Genomic DNA, 22,388 nt, shown 5'->3' with positions numbered 1-22,388 from the left:
GCTTCAACAGATTGTAGAAGAAGCTAACAGATATTAAAGGATCTGATTGGTTGAACAAGATTACATGTTAGGAGAAAGAGCTGTATTTAAGATAATTAGGTTAACAATTGGTTTATAAAAGCAGTGGCTTGTGGATACCCACTTAGGGCCTAGTAATTGAAATTTATGATGCAACCAATCAACCAATAAATTCACATTATGATGATTGTTCAACATTCTTTGTATACATTATAAACCACGTTGTCCAATCACTATGACAAATTAAGTTAGAATATTCAACAATATTCTAATTTGTTGAAGTGACCTGATTAGATCACAACAGAAGAGGAGGCAATTGTAACCTGCCGTTATTTCAACCACACAAAAAAGCCCATTTATTTTAGGAAGACCTTTTGAGACAGCCATTTTTATAGTTCCTAGTATCTCACTCTTAAACTGTTAAAACAAGTTTCCAACCTAATAGGTTTCGCACTTTTAACCAAACTTCTCCAATGAACTTAAAGCACGTGTACTCCCCACTCGAGGTAAATACCCTCAATTAACCCAATAAGCAGCAAAATTCCACCCCTTCACTGTAGAGGTCACGATGCTGGAAAGCCTACTACTCTAATAATTTCTTTTCTTGAATTGCTAGACTGGGATTCCTTCACCGTTTCCTGTTTCCCTGACTATAGTAACTTGCAGAAGTTTACATATGTCAAAATCACAAATAGTAGCCCCTACGTCCATGTGGCAATATGTCTTGTTTGGGGTAAAAAAAGAAAAAAAAAAAAAAAATTATCAGCATTTTCTTTTGAAAGTTGGATTTAAATTTTTGTGACATTCATTTTTATTTGTTTTGATCACAGGAAAAAAAGACAAAAAATATATTTTAACTTAAGTTTTCTTTATTTCAGTTATTTAATTATTTTATTACAAAGTTTTTCAAAATATTATCCGCCCCCCCAACCGATTGTTTTTGTTTTTCAATCAAGTCAAATTTGGTCAATGTTTTGACAAAGTTAAACAAGTGCAGCAAATGTTTCAGTCAATATATTTCTGTATATATATATAAAAAAAAAAAAAAAAAAAAAAAAAAAAATGAAAGGAACAGTCAACAAAGAGGAAAGGTAGAGAAGTTAACAAAGGATAAGGAGTTTGGAGGAAAGATGGGGAGACTTTCCAAAATCAGGAATGATTCTCAGACTGAAAGCTGCAATTCGGAAAAGAGTACCCTCACCAAAAGTTTCTTCTGAACATCTGAAGCTGAAAAAAATTTGGATTTCAATATTTGTGGAATTCTGGACATTTCATTAAATTCTTTGGTGCTTGTGCATTGTAAGTGGATATCTAAAAAGAAAATAATCAAAATAATGCATTTAAAGTAAAAACACTAGTAGGTACTTACCTGTCATGTCAAAATTAAAAATTAAAATAAAAAAAAACGATTGAGTAGAAAAATAAGTTCAAATAAAAATATATTATCGTATATTATGAATCTGCCATTTTCTAATTTGAAATCGGGAAAACAATGGATTGACTCAGTTTGCAATACGTAATTCTTTATAACAAACTGACTTATCTCCTTCAATAAAAAAAAATTTTTGCTATTAAAAAAATTTAAATTGCATTATTTGACAAATTGTATTTTTAAGATCATTTTTCATAATTTTTACAAATTTCAACATGACATGCAAGTACTAGTGTTTTTATTTAAAATGCATTATTTTGATTTTTTTTTTTTTTTTAGAAATCCACTTATAATGCACAAACATTTTTGAAAAAACAACAAAAAAAAAACACGTCATTTTCTGCAACATTAAATTGACACCAAGGCCACCCAACTATGGAGAATTTCTTCATCACAAATATGTGTACAAGTTTGTTTTGATTTCGATCGATTATTCACAGGAAGTCAATTTCATTTATAGAACAGATTAATTAGGGCCAAAATCTAGACTTTTGCAGGAAATTCTTTGGTGCCAAAAAAGTCGAGTGGAAGTCAGCAATCCTCTTCCGTACGAAGGAAAGCGTGGCATATCAGATGAGGTAGGCAACGACTATGTACATGATTAGTACAGTGACAATCATGCCAATGAAAAGGATGATCTTGTCCTGTGACGTCCGTTTCTCAATCAACCGCATCACTGTATTGGACAATCCGAGCATGTTAGCAATATCCAGTATCTTCTTTCGGGTGCCTTTCAATGTGACCGTTTGTTCGCGCAAACTCCCCAAAACACTGCTGCCGGCCACAAGCAGGTCATCTAAGCCACGGTGGGAATTCTGCAATTGTGTATTGTGCCTCAAGGCATGATCCATTTCAATTGATGTGTCCTGTTCATTGGGTGTGAATTTGCGTGACAACAATGCTGTACGGTCTCTGTCTTCCTCTTCACGTTGATACCTAAAAGTAGATAAATTTTGTTTTTAAATCTTATGAAAAGTGAATAAAAAGTTTGTTTATCAAAATTTTGATTTCTTTTAAAGAAATCCTTACATTCCAAAGCTTTGCTAGCTCAGATTCGTTGTTTGTTAAGGAGATAAAACTTGAGACTGGATTCTATTTTTTGAGCTTGTATCATCATTTAAGGAAACGATTAAAACTTACTATTTGAAATTTAAAATTAAAGAGAAAAAAAAGGAGAAAAGAAAAGAAAGAAAAAATAGGACAAAAAGAAAAAAAAACAGGAAATAAAAACAATGAAAAAAGAAAAAAGAAAATGAAAGGAAATAAAATAAGAAAAATGAGAAAACAAAAAACCCTGAATTTTTTTTTTTTTTTTTTTTTTACTATTTAGGGAAAAATTCTATTATTTTTTTTATAATTAAACACAGAAAAGTATTTTATTTTATTTAATACACAATATCAAATTCCATACAGATTTCCCGTTTCTCAGGAATTTTATACAGAAAATGTTGAAAATATCAATTTTGATTTTGTTATTTCAAGTAACATCTCATTCCCTATCACAGATGGTTACGTTTCCAACCCATTTCCCAGACCAGCAAGAACAACATGTATCACTTCTAGATCTGTTTCTGACCACAGTTCCTGATGACTGTAACGAATGCCCTCTTGGGAATGCCGATCATGCAATGGTAATGGTTGAAATCGCCCTAAACTGTAGAGCCAAAAACTGAAGAGCCACTGCTCAAAACAACGAGATATTATAAAAAGGCTGACTGGCAAGCCATCAGGGACCTCATCAGGGATGCTCCATGGCAAAATATCTTTTCACTTCCTGCTGAACATTGCGCAAATGAGACCACTGAATGGTTCAAAGCAGCAATTGAAGCACATGTTCCCACACGCAAATTCCATAGCAAACCCGACTCTCCCCAATGGTTCACTTCAACTTGTGTAGCTGCCATAGTGCAAAGGCAGCATGCGTACCACAAATTTAACCGACATAAGTCCAGTTCAAACAGACAGAAGTACATAGAAGCCAGAAATAACTAAGAAAGAAATAGCGACAGCTAAGAGAGAATTTACTGAAACCACCCAAAAACGCATTGAAGCACAGAAATTAGGAACCCGAGACTTTTGGAAAATCTACAACAGTGTAGTAAATAATGGGCAATCAACAATTCCCCCACTATCCAACAATCATGAGGTTGTTTGCTCTGCAACTGAGAAGGCTAACATGCTTGCCAGATGGTTTGCCTCCAACTTCACACTGGACTCTATTAACCACTCCTTGACTTTCCTTTGCAGACAGACACCACACTAGACGATCTGAAAAATCACCCCTTCTCAGGTGCATGCTATCATAAGAAATCTTGACACTGCAAAAGCATATGGACCTGATCTCATCCTGGCTGTGCTATTAAAAAAGTGTGCTGCCGAACTAGCCCCAGTTCTCTCCAAACTTTACAACAAATGCCATAATGAATCTTGTTTTCCTGCCTGCTGGAAAACTGCTTCTGTAGTTTTCAAGAATTCTGGCGAAAGAACTGACCCAGTAAATTATCGCCTCATTAGCCTCCTCCCACTTTTCGCCAAAATATTTGAGACCATAATTAACCAAGCTCTAGTCCATCACCTCACAGATGCTAAACTTCTGACTGACCAACAATATGGATTTAGGCAAGCCCGTTCCACAGCAGACATTCTAACTGTAATCTCAGATCATATATACCAGTCACTAGACAAAGCGGGGGAGGGTAGAGCGGTAGCTTTAGATATATCTAAGGCTTTTGACAGGGTATGGCATGAGGGTCTTCTCAAGAAAATCAGATCATACGGCATCACTGGAAGAATACATAACATAATTAGATCCTTCTTAGATAAGAGAAAAAACCCAGGTTGTCCTTGATGGTCGTACATCCAAACAATATGATATAAATGCGGGAGTGCCTCAGGGGTCTTTCCTTGGATCTCTGTTATACCTAATATTCATAAATAACCTCCCTGACAAAATTGTCTGTGAGATGGGTATGTATGCTAACGACACCACACTCTATAACAGACACGACAGGAAAACAAATGAACACATATCTAAAGAAATGGCAGAAACATTAGAGGAAGACCTCCGATCCGTAGTGGAAGGGGGACAAAAATGGATGCCAAGACTAAACTTGTTTCCTTCAATAATTATAAGAAACCTTCCCTACCGCCAATAGCAATGGCCAATGACTTTTTAACTGAAAGTACATCTTTTAAACTCCTCGGCCTAACGTTCACAGGAACATGAGTTGGAACAATTACATTGAGAACATTGCCAGGACCGCTGCGAAGAAGGTGGGTTCTCTCTACCGTGCTACAAAGCTATTAACGCCTGAAAGTATCCTATACCTCTATAAGGCCACCATTCTCCCATGTATAGAGTATTGTTGTCATATTTGGGCTGGTGCATCTGCCACTAGTCTCTCGCTCCTAGACAAGGTTCAAAAGAGAGTCGCCAATCTGATAGGTCCTGAACTGTCAGCTAAACTTCAGCCTCTGTCCCATCGCCGAAATGTTGCATCCCTCTGCCTGTTCTACAAGTACTTTAACAGTGAATGCTCTGACGAACTGCAAGCACTTGTGCCCCCTCAATGTAAATACCCCAACAAACCCAACAAGCAGCTGAATCCCACCCCTTCACAGAAGAGATCCCTAGATGCAAGAGAGCCTTCTACTCCAGTAGTTTCTTCCCCAGAACAGCTAGACTTTGGAATTCCCTTCCGGGTCCCTGCTTCCCCAACTGTACTGACATGCAAAAGTTCAAGTGTAACGTGAACCGACATCTTGCTGCCCAACTTCCTACACAGTACCCCTGATGCTTATGCCCCTGATAGTAGCCCCCTACAACAAAGTGGCAATGTGCCTTGTTTGGGGTGAAAATGCAATAAAAAAAAACTAAAAAAAAAAAACAGCAATAATATTACATAATTAGAAAATATTTTATTTTAAAATTAATTTACTTGATTGTCAGTCAAAGTTAGGAATAAAATATTTTGTTTTGGAATTTTTGAGATGAGGATAATTTGTATCATTCGGGCTACCATTCTCATCTGGAATGCCATTCTCATCATTCGAAAAATAAAAACTGATGAAAACAGGAGTCTAAATAATCAAAAACATTTTATGCGAGTCGTTTATCATATACTACATACAACCTATACGGATTTTTCCAAACACATTATTCCAAAATCAACCAAAGTGGTGGCTGTGTACTGAAATTTGAGGGGGGCGGGATTTAATCGGCATTCAAAGATGAGGGTTTTTTTTTTTGGTTTTTTTGTAAAAGGTTTTAAGTAATTTGCATTGATATAGAAAAACAACTTATAGGAAAAAAAAATGACAAACATGCTTGAATTTTGATAACAAAAACAAAAAAAAAAGGCCATTGGTCAATTTGGTCTCATTTCGTTTTCCGGTACGCTCGATCTGACTTTTTGATCACCCGTCTGGTCGGCCATATTAGATATTCATCGTTAGTTATTTACACGAGACATACACATTTTAATCATGATTTTCTCTAGTTAAGATAGGTGCAGTAGATGAACTTTTAAATCAAAATGACCCCTAATGTACTAATGTATAACATACAACAGAAAAGAAACATTTATAATGCGTACACAGCTTTATTTTCTCATATAACCACCATACGCTCTCAAGGGATATTACCACTAGACTTTATTCCTGGGTTAGAATTTCGATTTCATAAACATTCTACCTAAATAGCAGATTTTTCTTAAATTATAATAGAAAAAATAAACTTACTCATGTAGAATAAAATTTAATAAAACGTCTTAGTTTCTTTATATATAAAAAATAGTCCAATTGATTGATGTTAAATGTCCACATACTTATAAGTATACTTTAGGTATCTATTTTTTTTTTTGTTTGTTTGTTCTATTTCAACAACCTATTATTGTGGAATGATTTTCATGACAAAACAATTGTGTTTTAAGGTTATGAAGCTAAATCTCATGACAAGTAACTTCAACATTGCACAAAAAAAAAAAAAAAAAAAAAAAAAAAAAATGCTACTAGGTTATACTTAAGATTGTCTGCTCTTTTTGACTTCCCATGTCTACTCTGCAGATGGGATGACAGTGACAACCAAAATATGGTAAAACCCTTCCCTGCTTTCCCCATAGTATGAATGGCTTCCTTGTCTGCTTTATCATGATTAATTATCCAACGAAATGGACAGCAGAAACCGGAAATAAAAAGAGCAGACAATCTTAACTATAACAAAAGCAAACCTAATAAAAAAAGATTTCTTTTTCCATGTCATGTGATTGAAGTGATTAAAAAAATGTTTTTCTTTTTTTTTTTGTTTTTACAATAAGGAAAAGAGGAAGTTCTTCCAAAATTTGATTTTTTGTTTCTGTTGTCCAAAAGAATAATAACTGTACAAAGGGGCAAAAAGAAGGGTAGATGAGAATGATGCTGAAAAAGAGAAGGAAAAGCAAAGTCATTGTGAGGAAAGAAAATGGATTGAGGATGAGAAAAATGCAGTGAAGAAAGAAGAGGAAGGTAAAGACACTGAATGAGGAAATGGGAAGCTAAAAATGACGAGGAAGGAGCCAGAGGCCCAAATATCTTGGAAAGATTAATAAGCAGACAAAGAAAAGGAAGATGACTAAAAGGACGAGGAAGATAAAGAGGAGGAGACATGAGATGGAACAAATGAATAGGAGGATAGAGATATGGGGGAGGGGAAGATGATATGGATGGGGAACGAACAGAAGATCAATAAAAAGCTGCAACCAGTTTCTCCATTTGTAATCGTAAAATCTTAAAATTTCCTGTGTTCAGAACAGAATTTATGCGATGGTTTGCAATGTCAAGAAGCTAAGAAACTTATTTACCGTTTGTGTTGTAACTGTCTCATTGCTGCCTGCAAGTGTTGGCAGTCATACTTGAGCTGATCAACTCGCATTTTTGCATTGGCCCTTCGACTGACCGGCTCTTTATTGACCAACATGTCCAACCGTTCGCAATGGCTTGTGATCATGTCAATGTGTGCTTGAATTTCATTTTCCACAATGTGGACATTCTGACCCGTTGCCCGTTCCAACTGGGACAGATCATTCTGGACTTCTTGAATCAATTTGTTTGTTTGGTGATAAAGGCTCTCCATTTTGGGACGTGGATTTTCTTACGTAAATGGTAACTGAAAAGAAAAAGAAAAACATTAAAATCAAAACATCAAACTTAAGAGATGAAGATAAATTTATATTCTTTTTATCCTCTAACTTACAACCGAAGATTTGGTAACCCATACCTCTGCAAGCAATTATGCTTTTATTAGTAGCTTTTCAAGGAGACTGACATAAGTGTGTTAGGTTACTAGATTTCTTTTACGAAAATTGCTCTAGACAAGGCAAGAAGCTACTTGTAAGGAGCTAACAAAAACAAAAGATGATTATTGCAAAGACAAGAGATTCCTACTGATCTTAATCTTGTAAAGACCTAGGGTATAAGGTAGGAGTTAAAATCAGCAAGAACAGAGTTTCACAAGCCTGCAGTTCTTAGAAAAAAGCTACTGGAGTAGGTAATTATATTACAATGAGTAGGAAAAAGCTACTGGAGTAGGAATGAGATATCAAAACAGCAAATTGATGAAAACCAATAGACAGAGTCAAATGAGTTAGAAGAGGAAAAATTACCATGATGTGTGATTACTTGTGTTGTACCGATTCATCGGAATCGGAAAAATTTGTGCCTAATTTCCGATTCCAAAACCGATTCTTTTACTATTTTATTATGTTAATTTTTCATTGCTGATACCGTTGATAAATATTTATTCCTTTTAAACTATTAGTAAAACTAACCTCTATAGATCATAATAATATTAAAAGAAGATCTAAATTTATTTTATCTGCGTAAAATAAACAAAATAAAACTTGAAACTTTGCGAAAATTCGCTAGATAACCTTTAGAAGAATGCAGTTTATTTGCAAGGTATTGAAAAAATTATTTAAATTTAAAGAAATATTTTGTCAAGAAAAATAATATCAAACATTATTGCTAATTAAATCAAAAGTAGAATATAATAATGTTGGATTTTGTCCGGTTGGGTTTTTGTCCGCTCACTTACTCGGCATTGGCAAATATGACAAGGAATGGCGAAAGGTGTGAAAAGGATTGGCCTTGAATTGAATTTGAAATGAACTCGTGAAATGTCATGCTTCCAAGTGATTTTCTTTGATTCTGCCGGTATCATTTATGTTTATACTTAGGGATTCCTATGGCGGCGCCAATGCCATCTAGAGCCCACCAATCTCACCCCCCTATATAAGAAAATAAAAAGCTAGACCACTAACTGAAAGTATTTGAAAATGTAAGTGTATTTTTAAATAACTATTTTAAAGATATTCAAAATGTGTTTCATGATTTGAAAATTAATTACCAGCATATTTTTACTTTATTTTTGTTTAATATTTATTTTAATGTGATACAAAAGTTCGAATTGTTTTTGTTGTTTTTGTAAAAGTCAAATATATTCTTTTGTTAGGTAGAAGTGTAACTTATCTTGCCTTTGGTAACATTTATTGGGCGGGTTTCTACTAGTATATTGTTTAATTTTTTATTTTTGAGTCATTATCGAGAGTTAAAAGTCGTATGTCGGCCTTTTTTCTTGTTCTCACATAACATCGGGTGAAAATAGTGACATTTCTTGGGTGCGTTTCTATCAGTACTTTGATTTCTGATTTCTGAGCTATTATCGAGGCTCGAATATGGCTTAAATAATATCACCATTTTTATTTTGTTTTAACTCAATAGGCTTTACACTACCATTATTTTAAGTTAAAAAAACACTTTAAAATAAGTTAAAGTGCAAAAATGAAAAAAAATTATCCAGGTAGTTGAAAATGTAGCTTCGCTTGTTTTTCGTAACATTTATTCGTTGTGTACTCATTTATTTCGCCCCCTTTTCTTCCTTTCTTATTCTGAAAAATCATCCACCAGACGAGAAGCAAAAAAATAATAAATTTGAAAATTTATAGTGTCTGTTTTACAGGTAAATTTAACAGAAAATGAGCCTCCATATCCAAGTAATTCTAACGTTTAAGGACAGTTAACCAAAGATTGCTATAATATGTAAATTCTGTGCGTTTGTGTATGTGGGAGGTTACTTTTTAAGTGATAATTTGCGGGTTTTATGAACTTACCAGTTTAATTTAGGGTAAGTTGTAAAAGAATTTAATGAACAATCATAATTTATAATGGCCTGAAAATGAAGATGATTTTACTTTAAATATATATACTAAACTGATCCCACTCTAAATTTTAAATTAGTTGTTTTTTTTTTTGTTTTTTTTAATATGTTCACATAATCGCCTAAAAATATAGAATCTCATTTTGTCTTGGGTGTGTGAGTTAGTTTACATGTGATTCTATTTACTTGTCGTCCCCTACCCGAATGTAGTGTTAGACACAAGGTCGGTTTTTAATATAGAGAATCCAACTCTATATTTTTTGTATTATCATGGACTTAGGGTTAGTAGTAGAAAAGGGCTGTATCATTTATAAAATGGAGAATCGAACTTTTCTTTTCGCAACAAAAAGTTATAATTGCGATGGGCGAAAAATGAAAACGGAATAAAAAACACAGATAATTTCACGAGAATACATTATTTACATCTTCGTACCGTTTTGCACGTAACTATTTAAAAATGAAATATAAACATTGCCTATAAACACTCATGATTATAAAAAGATAAATATAAAACGATTAGGAATTTAAAATAGAGGGTCAATTTCACAAATAAATTTAACGTAAAATGAGCTGCTTTTCCAAAACATTGTAGTGTGTTACCAATTTTAAATTATGTGCGCTTGTTGGAGGAGGGGGGTGTCTACTTTTTAAGCGATTACACATGGTTTTACAACGTCGCAAATCAAACTTAATTTAGTGGGAAACAATTTAGTTAACATCCATAAAGAATTAGGGTGGTCAGAAACGATGATCATTTTACGTTACATTTATATCTGAAACTGATCTTACACTCTAAATTCTAAAATGATCACGGTACTTGTGCAGTTTACGTCCCCCATTAAAAAACGAAAATTTAAAAAAAAAAAAAAAAAAAAAAAAAATTATATTCTACGTATCCATTATGGAATGAAGTTCTCATAAAAAATTTCACTTAATTTCATCAAGTAGTTTTGTTTTTATTGCTAAAAGCATTCATTCGAGGCATTCGAAACAGTCAATCTAAACTACGCCATTAGCATTGATTTTGGTCGAAATATAATGGATTACTTTTCTTTGATATCAATTAAGCGATTTATTAGAGAATTTCATGTTCCCGAGATTGAAAACAAGCTGTAAAAACAAAACTACTTGATGAAATTAAGTGAAATTTTTTTAGAACTTCATTCAATAACGGGTACGTAGAATATAATTGTTTTTTGAAATTGTCGTTTTTTTAATGAGGGACGTAAACTGCACAAGTACCATGATCGCTTTTCTTCCCGTCAATTTAAAAAAATGTTCTAACACGCAATCTATAAAAGTAATATTTCATTTTGGAATCAGGATTTAGCTGCGTGTTAATCTACAAAGTCGTCATTGTTGTTGTCATCATCATCGTCACCATTTGCACTTCGTTTTGTTTTTGTTTAGTTTTTATAGCAAAGTAAATCAATTTAATAACCTACCAAATTTTTGTAATTAAAATAAAATTTTAGTTCATTCATAGAGAGAAGGCACAGAAAGCTCACGCAATCTCACGTTAAAAATGTTTTTCTAAATAGAAACATTATTATTTAGAAATTCGTTCGTAACAATGAGAAGTGGCGTTGTTAAATATGTTGTCTTACATAGTTTTCTTATTTTTCCTACCAATCTTCGAATATTTTCAAGTATTTATCTATTTATGTAAGTAGCATGTTATACAGTAAATACGAACTGATACAATATAGCTTTGTTTTAAAATCAAAATAAATGTTTTGTTGTCTTATAATTTTTAATCAATTACAGAGCAAACATTGATAAAAAATATACGTGGACATTACCCAGAAGTTTTATGTAATAATTTGAAAATTTACGAAAGAAACAAAACAAAAACAAAACAAATCTCTAATTAAATATGTATAAATTTTAAAAGAATCGGAATCGGGAATCAGATTGGAATCGGAAATTTTTAAAGGAATCTGAAATTGTATCGGAATCGGGAAAAATTTTGGAATCGTCCCATCACTAGTGATTACATAGTTTTCCTTCCATAAAACAAACTCACTTGTCAAAGAATGAGTTTAGTCTACCCTACTATTCAACTCATAGCTACGAAAAAAAAAAACAAACTTTTTTGCAATATTTTTTAATATTAATCCAACGTTTATTTCTATTTAAATATAATTAATTCTTACAAGATCTAACAATTATTCTTACCCGACAATATACTCTTTCGTACACATATCATTTTCAAGTTGTCGATATCATTCACATGTTTATGCAGAAAGAATATTTCGCAGTTCACATTCATCATATTCAGTTTAACTTCCATTTCAGATGCTGACACGTGTTGGATAGCTGGTATTTATTCATTTTCTCTCAAGTCCATTCTTCTCACTTCCTCCAATGTTTTCCTTTGCCTACCCCTGCCAACTTTTTTTTTTTTTTTTTTTTTTTACAAGGTGGTCACCACTTATCAAGGCCCGGAAGCCACTCAGGGATAAGGGTTATTGTAAGTACAGTACGTTAGTGTGGAGATTTAATAAAGTGTCTACTTAAGGGGGCGGTTCATCAAGAATTTGTTTACGTTGGACTTGAAGACATCCAGGTTGTGGTCAGGTGGGAAGCAGACAGACGGAACAGAGTTCCACAGGCGTGCAGTTCTAAGAAAGAAGCTTTATTCATGAAATCTACGTTTTGATTTAGGCATAGATAAAGAGTGTGGAAAGTTTTTGACAGTAGATTCAGCTAGACGAGTGTTTTTCGTAAAAAATTGACGAGGGGGGACCAGAGATTGGAGTTCAGACGAGCACCTGCCATGGAAATAACGATAAAACAAGGATAGGCTTGCAACGTCTCTTCTGTGGGAGAGAGGCTTCAGGGAAGAGAAAAGGGCATTCCCCACTAAGCCACGAAGTCTATTTTGTACTCTGTCAAGGCAGGATAGACTGCTTTTAGCAGCTCCTGCCCAGATGTGGCAGCAGTATTCCATCCTTGGACGTACTTGGCTTTTATATAGATAGAGAATTGCATCAGTAGTGAGATATCTTCTGGAGCGGTAGAAGGATCCCACCATCTTTCCAGCGACCTTGGCAACAGACTTGATATACATGTTCCATTTCAGATCAGGAGTGAAGGTCAAGCCCAGAAGCTTGTCAAAACATGGGGCTTCTCCTAGACGAGAGCCATCCATTTCAATTGATGCCAACATATCAAAGGCTGTAAATGACAAAGCTCTCTGATTCTCTCTCCTCTGATCTCGAACGAGTGGTTCAGTGGGAGCAGACGTGGCTGGTTACCTTTAATGCATCTAAAACCAAACTCCTATCTTTACATCATCAACGCTCTGAACCCCATCTGGCATCCATTGACACACAGGAGACTTATTGGTCTGTACTGAGAGGGAGATGACTTATCACCCGAGTTCTTAAATACAGATTTTCCAGGCTGTTGGAAAGCACTTCTCCTTAAGGCCACGCTTAAACAGTTTCGTAAGGATGGGAGCAAGTTCTGGTTGAAGTTTTTTTTATAATTGGGATGCCGTCAGGGCCAGTTGCTTTACTGGAATCAAGGTTCTTGATTAGCTTGGTGACCTCATGCACAGATATTTGTATGTTACCTAGCGTGTTCTGTGTTATAGGAGGAAATATGGGGAGTTGATGGCCTTCGTCGCATAGGGTAGAATTAGCTGCAAAGTTCTTGGCAAATAGTTTGGCCTTGTCTGAAGCTGACGAGATGACCTCTGGTTCGTTGATAATGGTTGGGATAGAACGCACACTTCTGTTCAGGATCCTATTTGTTATTTGCCAAAACTGGTGGGAACCAAGCTGCTGATCAGCTACTTTGGATTTAACAGACTGGGCATATAGCTCTCTTGCATTTTTTATTACTCTTTTACAGTGGTTGCTGGCAGTCCTGAAAGCAGCTTTAGTCTGAGTGCATCTAACCTTGTTACCTCAATTGTTCTACATCTAACCCAAGAACTTTCATCCATTCTTTCAACATGATAAACAAAACAAAAATTACTTTAAAATTATAAAGTATTAAGTGTTTTATTAATAAAAATTGCAGGTTTCACTAAAAATGATATATTTCAGTAAATGTGTAGGCCATGTCCTAACTGCTGTTCTCCACAAACATTTTTATCTGAAGTTTCTCCCATCATCATGTGGTTGGATCATGCATACAGCTTGTCGCCCAGAGAAGGAATTAGTTTGCAGCATAATTTCTTATCCCTTTTCCTCAGGATATGAATCCTGAGAATGCGCCAAAGACACCACCAATCGAAGACTTCTCGCCTTTGAATGTTAGCTATTCGCAGGGACCGGATTTTGCAAACAATAGTTTGGTGGAGATGGCATTTGATCATTAGCTGAAATCACCTTTTGCAACGAAAGGTGATTATGGAGCTGACAGAAAGCAAAGTAAGCCCTGTTGATTTGAATTGAGATTACATCTTTTCCCCGCTCTGTGGCTGTGAAGGTGGCACCAAGATATTTTAAGTCATTAACCTCTTTGACTACTTCCCTATTAAGGATATAAGACCGGCTGTACTTATCATTAATAGGGAACTTTTTGATTTGTACGATTGGTAAGTGGCTTTTATACTGGATTGATTTGAGTCTTTCACTGTGGGATCCAGTTTGAACAGCTTACAAGCTAATCTAAATAGAAACAGTGGATTAACGCCAAGCTATTTCTTAGATTCGCTAAGGTTGCTTCAGCTCTAATTTGCTTCCTAGACTCTTATGGACAATTTTGGTGGACTGAATGGTGCATTATCAAGATTCTATTGTCGGTTTCTGTAATTACCAGATCTCGGATGGAGTTGGGGATCATAAAACGGACATGGTTTTCACAAGCAATCTAATTGAATTCCTATTCCACAAACCACATAGTTGAGCAATTTTTTCAAGATAAATTAGTTAAAGCAAGTTGACTGGTGCTTGTGAAATGATGAATAAAAACTGGTCATAATCAAACTATTCAATATGGAGTCCTGAAATTTCAGAAAAGATTGCAAAGGAGATATGTCTGAAATCATAATATCTAACAAAGGGAGGTAACCTAACCCACTTTTTCAAATGTTCGTGTTTCTACAGAATTTGAATCGAACCTAAAACTTAATTTATGGTAAAAGAAAAACAAACAAATTCTGTAGAAATACTAAAAAAAATAATTATAAGTAAAAATTGTTTGATAGTAATGCACAAATCCATTTCATTTAAAAAAGAAAATTTAACCTAATTTTTCTTTAATTTGAAAAAAAAAAAAAAAAATAGGACATTAATGTTTTTTCGAAAACAAAGAAAAACAAAAATGCGAAAATGATTGACTCATGACAAAAATAGAAACTTTCAAACAATAGAGAAAAAAGAAAAACTTAAATCAATTCCATAATTCAAGAATGGATTTTAAAAAGTTTGTTTTTAATTTTCGAAATTTAAAAATAAACGTTTTTAAATGATTATTTTTTTGTTTAAATTTTATTATTTTATTGCATTTTCACCCCAAACAAGGCACATTGCCACTTTGGTGTAGGGGGCTATTATCAGGAACATAAGCTACAGGGGTACTATGTAGGGAGTTGGGCAGCAAGATGTCGGTTCACGTTACACTTGAACTTCTGCATGTCAGTACAGTTGGGGAAGCAGGGACCCAGAAGGGAATTCCAAAGTCTAGCGGTTCTGGGGAAGAAACTACTAGAGTAGAAAGCTTTCTTACATCCACGGATCTCTACTGTGTAGGGGTGGGATTCAGCTGCTTGTCAGGTTTGTCGGGTGTATTTATGCTGAGGGGCACAAGTGCTTGCAGTTCGTCAGAGCATTCACCATTACTTATTTTTTTGATCTGTTGTTCTAAACTCAAGTCATTGGAATTTGGCTTTTTAAACAAAAGTGGGTACTTGTTTACATTAATCAAGATATAAAAAAAGAAAAATATAGAAAAAAAAAAAAAGAAAAAATTATATTGTACGTACTGGTTATGGAATTAAGTTCTCATAATAAAAATTTCACTTCATTTGATTAAGTAGTTTTTTTTTAGTTTTTATTTATTTATTTTTTTTTTTACAGAGGAAAATCAAATTTAAATGAGATTTATTGTATCCTGGCCAGCTTGCCTATTTCGCGGACGAGGAGGGGGGTGTGCCTTTAAACGAAAAAGGGATTAACAAGGGACAAAATGAAAAAGGGATTAAAAAAAAAAAAAGGACAGAGAAATTCTATAAAATAAAGTGAAAAAAACTAAAATATTTATCTAGGTATTTTTTCTGCCCATGTTTAGAAATAATCCCGTCAACTTTAAGCGGTGATGGAGTTATCTTCCTTGGCGCCCCCTCCTCGTCCACGAAATAGGCAAAAAGGCCGGGGTACAATCGATCTCATTAAAATTTGATTTTCCTCTGTAAAAAAAAACACAACAAAACAAAACAAAAAAACTACTTGATCAAGTTAAGTGCAATTAAAAAAAAAAAAAATTTTTTTTTATAAGAACTTAATTCCATAACGGGTACGTACAATATACATATATTTTTTAATATCTTGATTAAACTAAACAAGTATCCAAAATTGAAATCGAAGTTCAATTAATAAGTAAATAAAATAACAGTTCTTGTCCAGAATTGTCCCTATGTACGAAAATAAAGTAACGAAACGAAAATATATTCCAAAAATCAACAATATACATCATACAGACTTTTCTTTACTTTTGTATATAGAGGGGGATTCTGGACACAATAAAAAAAAAAAAAAAAAAAAAGGAAGAAAGATTTGTTGTTAATACAACAACGATATGGGTACATAGTTCCGACCATAATCCCTAATATTGACTCAGTAAAATCCGGTAATTCGAAAGGCAACAACACAAGATGAAACGAGTACCTGAAAAGACGAAAAACAGATTTTACCGATACATAAGTGAATAAAGTCCATAACCGCCGCAAAACTGGATGTAAAATCGGTACAATAATCGGTGCCCTTTATTCATTCAACAAGTCACGTAATTTGATCAAGTAGTTTTTTTTATTCAAGAAAATAAAATTTTACGACGAGCCATAGTGTTTTCGTCAGCCACGATTAAATCCGATAAAATAGAAAATGGAGGACAACTAAAATCGAAGTGTTGAGGTGAAAAAAAAAAAAGAAAAAAAAAGAAAAATCAGCCCTACGTTCAATGCAGTTTAGTAGTAAAAATTATACAATTTGATTTTCTTAGTTTTAAATAAAACTACTGGATTGATTTACGTGATTTTGGGAATTTGATATCTTCGTTCTGTAACGATTTTCTGTATTTTCTTTTTTTACTTTTAACTGTCGCCATAAGTGTTAATCTAAATAAGCACTCTATTTTCACAAACTTTTTTTCAGACATTTATGACAATAGTTGCAGTTTGTAAATGAGAAGACAACAGTTATTAAGAAATAAAAATTTACAAATAAAAAAAAATAATACAGCAATGTATGAGAGTATATAACGGAATCTAATTGTTTTTCCGTTTCAGGAACTGGGTTTAATTTTGTGTGGTCGCTATTGTTGTAACTCATTAAGCACAAAAAAAAAAAAAAAAAAAAAAGATTTAAAAGTAAAAAAATTGAAATAATTAAAAAAAAAAAAATAGTCAGAAAAAATCTATGATTAACAACAATATTTCGGCGATTTGTGTTTTCACAATCAAGAGAGAAAAAAAGTTTACCAATAATTTCGACCCACCGAAAAAAAAGTCAGTCCTATTCGTTTCGGCTACTTTAAACTGCTTGAAACCAGCGTCGTGTTTGTTTTCCTATTTCCAAATTGACAACAATAAAATCTCGACATTTCACAGAAAAAAATCTGTCAAGTGAAAAACAATTGCATTTTCCGGTGGACGACGTCAAACGTGTCGTTAAGAAACTTCCGGTTTAAAGGGAGCTATCTATCAGCTTATTTTCGTATTTTACAAAAAATAATAAATTAGAATTTAATATCTAATAAAATTAATTGTTTTATTAAATTTTAATTTTTTTCTTGTTTTAATCTATATTTGATGTACGGATGTTTTGTCCGATGACATCACATATTTTAGTCTCAAGCCGTACTTTAGTATTAACTGGCAGGCCGCCCGGCGTTGCCCGGTCGTAAAATATGTTTAAATATGATATTTTAATTTATGGAACTTTCGTATTTATTATTATTATTGTTGTTGTTGTTGCTGTTGTTGTAGTGGCAGTAGAACCAATTCTCTATTGAGTATTATATTGTACTTAATATATAGTAGTGCCCCCCTCTGACGTGGCTTGGTCGTAAAATATGCTTAAATATGATATTTTAAATTTATACAGATTTCGTATTTATTATTATAGAGACAACTCTCTGTTGATTATTATATTGTACCCAATATATAATGGTGATTTCAAAAAGTTAAATTGCATGCAATCTGTTAGAATTGAAAACAAAACATTTAGCACTCCAACCGTAGTCATTACTGCTTGAGCTATCGTCAGATGGATAAGAAAATGTTCAAATTTAACCAACATTGACCTATAAATGTATATTTGCACATATGTACAAGAGTACTTCAAGTCGACCAACGCTTACCAAGGTCAATTTCTTTTTTCAATGTTGACCCCTTAGCAGCTATTTTTGCCAACTAAAAACCAAGTCGAATGTGTTCAACGGGTTCAAATCCCCTATATATCAAGTTTCAAGTTTGTAGACCAAAAAATTGAGAAAAGAGTTTAGAGGAGACCATTTTGTACACACAGAAACAAGATCAATTTTATATATTATATATTAATATATTATATATACATGTTCGTGGGTTAGAATGTTTTAATTTCAAATGCTACACAGTTATGCACAATGTAGAAAATATGCATAAATAGAACTTATTGTAATAGTTAAATGAAACCAATCATCCAATAAGAAACCATAAAATAATGAAATGAATTAATGAAAGTTCGTTTGTCAAAGAAATATGTAAATTAGTTCATCTTTATGAATTCACTCACATATCAATGACTGAGTATATTAAGAAGTTCATTTTAATAATTTTCAAATAGAAAAAGTAGGTTTTTAATATCAGTGTCAAAGCAACAGAAAACTCATCTTCATATGTGTACACATAATCAGGTACTTATGCAAAATATGGATTGTGCTCTGTTTTAGATTCGATTTTCAAGTTAATTTCAATTTTTGCAGTAGTTTTTGTTCATTGAATAATGGATTTAAAATCATACATTCACAAAAGACAAATTTTATATATAAAATGGAAGTTTAGATAAATACATATATATAAAATGGAAGATTATATACATAGGAAAACAGAATGTTTCTTAATGTTTTGAGAATCCTTGTGAAACAATGGCGGAGAGGTCATTAGTAGGGCTGTGACAACAGCATATTTTTTTCATTGTTTTGACTCTTGAGTATATATCCGTTAATATCATATGTTTTTATATAGACTGATGTGGTTCTCGGTTGATTGACCATGTTTTACAGTGTCGGATATATACTTGAGAGTCAAAAGAATGAAAAGAATATTCTGTTGTCACAGCCCTAATCATTAGTTGAGATATTGAAGAAGTCCGAGTCAATAATTTAAGGGTCGTAATCAAAGCTTTTTCACTTAATAACGAAAAAAAAATTACATTTATTTAAAAGTTATTAATAAGAGTTAATGTTTAGCTAATTCTTATTGTAATAAGTTTGATGAGAAACGTTAGGAGTTTTTAAATGAATAAATTGTTTTTGATGAACAGACGATAATATGAAAGAGTTAATGAGTTGTGTGTATATGTGTCCTTTAGGGTCAAAGTTGTTATGCTTGCATGTGTGTGTGTGTGTGTGTGTGTGTGTGTGTGTGTGTGTGTGTGTGTGTGTGTGTGTGTGCGTGCGTGCGTGTGTGTGTGTGTGTGTGTGTGGAGAAATATATTTATTTTGCTTTCCCATCACCCGACGAGGGAGAACTGGTGTAAAGCAGATGTTACCTCTGCCGTGGACATTGCCTCAAACGTTTTATAGAAATAAAACTCTGGCTTGTCATGCATTCAAAGTGGATCAAAGTGGCAAATTGGATAAATTCAGAAAAATGTATCCGATTGCCTTAAAATATTTTTATTTGTTTTTATTAATTCAGATGAATGCGTGTGTCATGTGTGCAGAAAAGAGTTTAAGCTATGGCTGTGTTTTATGTGTTAGAACATGCAATACAAACTCCATATAAAGCAAGACAAACAAGAAACATTTAAAGTTTGAGATAATTTTTATACACAATAAAATCTTAGCTTTAATGTGAGTGTTCGAAAGTTCGTTTTTATGCATCAGAAGTGTTGGGGATTTGCATAAGTCCCCAGAACAATAAATGAAAAAGAAATATTACTTTTTTGTAGGCAATGTGACAGTCTGTATAAAAAGAAAGAGAGAAAGAAAGTAAGGAATGTGAGAGGAAAAGAAATAGACAACGTGTTGTGAGCGAAATAAGAGAAAAAGAGAATCAAGCAATGTTCTTTGGTGCCTAATATAGCCTGTTGTGTGTGCTACTGTATTCACTCTGCGTGCATGCTATTCATGCCCCCTCTCTCTGTCTACCAAAGAAGTTCTTTTTGGCCTTTTTTATATTTTTAAGAGGCTGCAGAAACTGACATAAATAAGCTTTTTATTCAAGCCCTTGATTGGTCAAAAATTCATATTTTTAATAAAGAGAGTGTTTTCTAATATGTCGGCCCTTTTTCAAAAGTCCTACTTTTTGAACCCAAGGGGTTTGGTGTGGGTGAATGTGGCAATGACCACACAAATGAAATTTTAGCAACATCCGTGTATGAATAAAGGGAGAAAATTGAAAGAAAATTGAAAGAAAATTGAAAGAAAAACGTGTACTTATTCCTTTTTAGGAGGGGGATATCTTCTCTTTAGTTTTATGTGGAATTGTAGCAGTCGTTAGCAGAAAAGTGGTTTTCAGCTTTCACTTCTCGCTTAACACTCTGTCTGTCATGTGCTTCCTTTTTGGTCTTTTTTTTTATTTTTCTAGTTCGCAAAACATCGGCTATTTATATCTTCTCTGCTGACTCGAAAAACATGTTGGCTGTCCATATCTTATCTGACTCGAAAGACAGTTGGCGAGATGGGTCAGAGGTAAGGGCTTAGGCTCATTACCATGGGGTCCCGATTTCGAATCTCGCTATATTCAACCACTCTGATGAGTCGTAGACGACGAAACACGTGTCAATGGATAATTACATTTTAAAAATAATATATATACCGCTCCCCATGTGGGGGGTACCAAATTTGTTAAAGGGAACATTATTCCCAGCTCGCATTTAGGTAAAAATGCGGTTTCGTAAATAATTGAATTCATTCAAAACATATCGCTAAAACCAAAACAAACAACATTTAAGTAAATCGCGATATATCCAGACAGTTGGCAAGATGGGTCAGAGGTAAGGGGCTTAGGCTCATTACCGTGGGGTCCTGATTTCGAATCTCGCTATATTCAGCCACTCTGATGAGTCGTAGACGACGAAACACGTGTCAGTGGATAATTACATTTTATATATATATATATATATATATATATATATATATATGCATACTAGCATTTCAGCTTGGCGTTGCCCAAGTGTTTGGAGGTGTATGTTAAGCAAAAAAAAAAAAAAGTGAAGAAGTGGTAGTAGGAAGGCAGGTTCGAACCCATACCGTGAAGGAGGAAAAGAATGGGGGAAAAACGTGACGTCTTTGCTGTTACGACCACCGTCGAACCGGAAGTGACATAGGTTTAAATTAAGGCTAGACAATCAAAAAGAGGGGATGACTTTTGAAAATATTGGCAAAAAAAGCGACCCATTCCTGTAGAAAAGTGCTCAGTTGAGGGTGAAAAAATTAATGTTTTTAGCCAATTTTTCGGTATTCGTCATCTGAAAGGTCGAGCTTGAAAACGATACTGATCTTGTGTAAATCCGTCGCCTCTGTCGAAAGTTTTAGGCAGACATGCAAACGTACATACATACATTTATATATTGGTAGCTCAAATTTTCAACCCAAACAGATTAAAAAGCTTGTCCTATCTCTGAATACCCTTTATGTAAAATTTCAAATGTTTAGACCAGAAATTGCCTGAGTAATTTGGTAGAGACTGCAGATATCAATGTTTTTTTAACTTTGACCCCTATTATGACTCCTTAACATTTATTGTTTTGGGCTCAAATCAAGTTATTAAGTTAGATCCATGTCCAAGAAACCTATATCTAAAATTTCAAGTGTTTATACCCAAAATTGGCGGAGGAGTTTGGTAGAGTTCTCAAAGGTCAAATCATTGAACTTTGACCCCTTAACAGCCAAATTCCTGGCCGAAAACCGATCACATAGATTTTTCCAAATCTCAGTACCTTGTATATCAAATTTCGAGTATGTAGACTAAAAATTAACAGTTATTGCATAGGGAAATGTACACAGACAGACAGACAGACAGACACACAGACACGTTCACTTTTATATATATATATATATATATATATATATATATATATATATATAAAAGGTCGTTCCAAAAGTAAAGCATCTTACTGTTTTTAACTTAAAAATTTGAAGAGCTAAGAAGATGAGAGTGGTACTATTGAAACGAGAGACCTTATGTGCTCCAGAATTTATTTTCTGCATAGTCGATGAGTGGCAAATGATAACAGAGATATTGTTATGTGATTAATGATTTATTTAACATATATACATTATTTAACATATCCATGATATTACTACATTCTATTTCCGAAACGAAAACATTGTTCAGAAAATTGTTACGTACAGTAATACATTTGT

The 22,388-nt window shown here is 33.6% G+C and overlaps 1 protein-coding gene across 2 annotated transcripts; it reads right to left on the bottom strand.

Annotated features, from left to right (window-relative positions):
* Positions 1–1,051: 1,051 nt before the first annotated feature.
* Positions 1,052–17,506, bottom strand: LOC145279719 (Golgi SNAP receptor complex member 2-like). 2 transcript variants are annotated; one of them, XM_080131008.1, is made up of 3 exons: positions 17,313–17,506; positions 7,288–7,592; positions 1,052–2,386 (listed from the first exon to the last, which is right to left on the bottom strand). In XM_080131008.1, the coding sequence occupies exons 2-3, from the start codon at positions 7,557–7,559 to the stop codon at positions 2,020–2,022; spliced, it is 639 nt and encodes a 212-aa protein (XP_079987134.1). In that variant the 5' UTR covers positions 7,560–7,592; positions 17,313–17,506; the 3' UTR covers positions 1,052–2,019. The 2 variants fall into 2 exon arrangements, with proteins under 2 accessions (XP_079987134.1, XP_079987135.1); XM_080131009.1 differs by having other exon boundaries at positions 17,296–17,483.
* Between the last annotated feature and the right edge of the window lie 4,882 nt (positions 17,507–22,388).

The sequence above is a fragment of the Euprymna scolopes genome, chromosome 7 (genome assembly GCF_053919585.1).
Source record: "Euprymna scolopes isolate OS-2025 chromosome 7, ASM5391958v1, whole genome shotgun sequence".
In the NCBI taxonomy this organism is placed as follows: domain Eukaryota; kingdom Metazoa; phylum Mollusca; class Cephalopoda; order Sepiida; family Sepiolidae; genus Euprymna; species Euprymna scolopes.
Note: the sequence above shows the minus strand (reverse complement) of the source record. Positions and strands in the feature narration are given on the sequence as shown.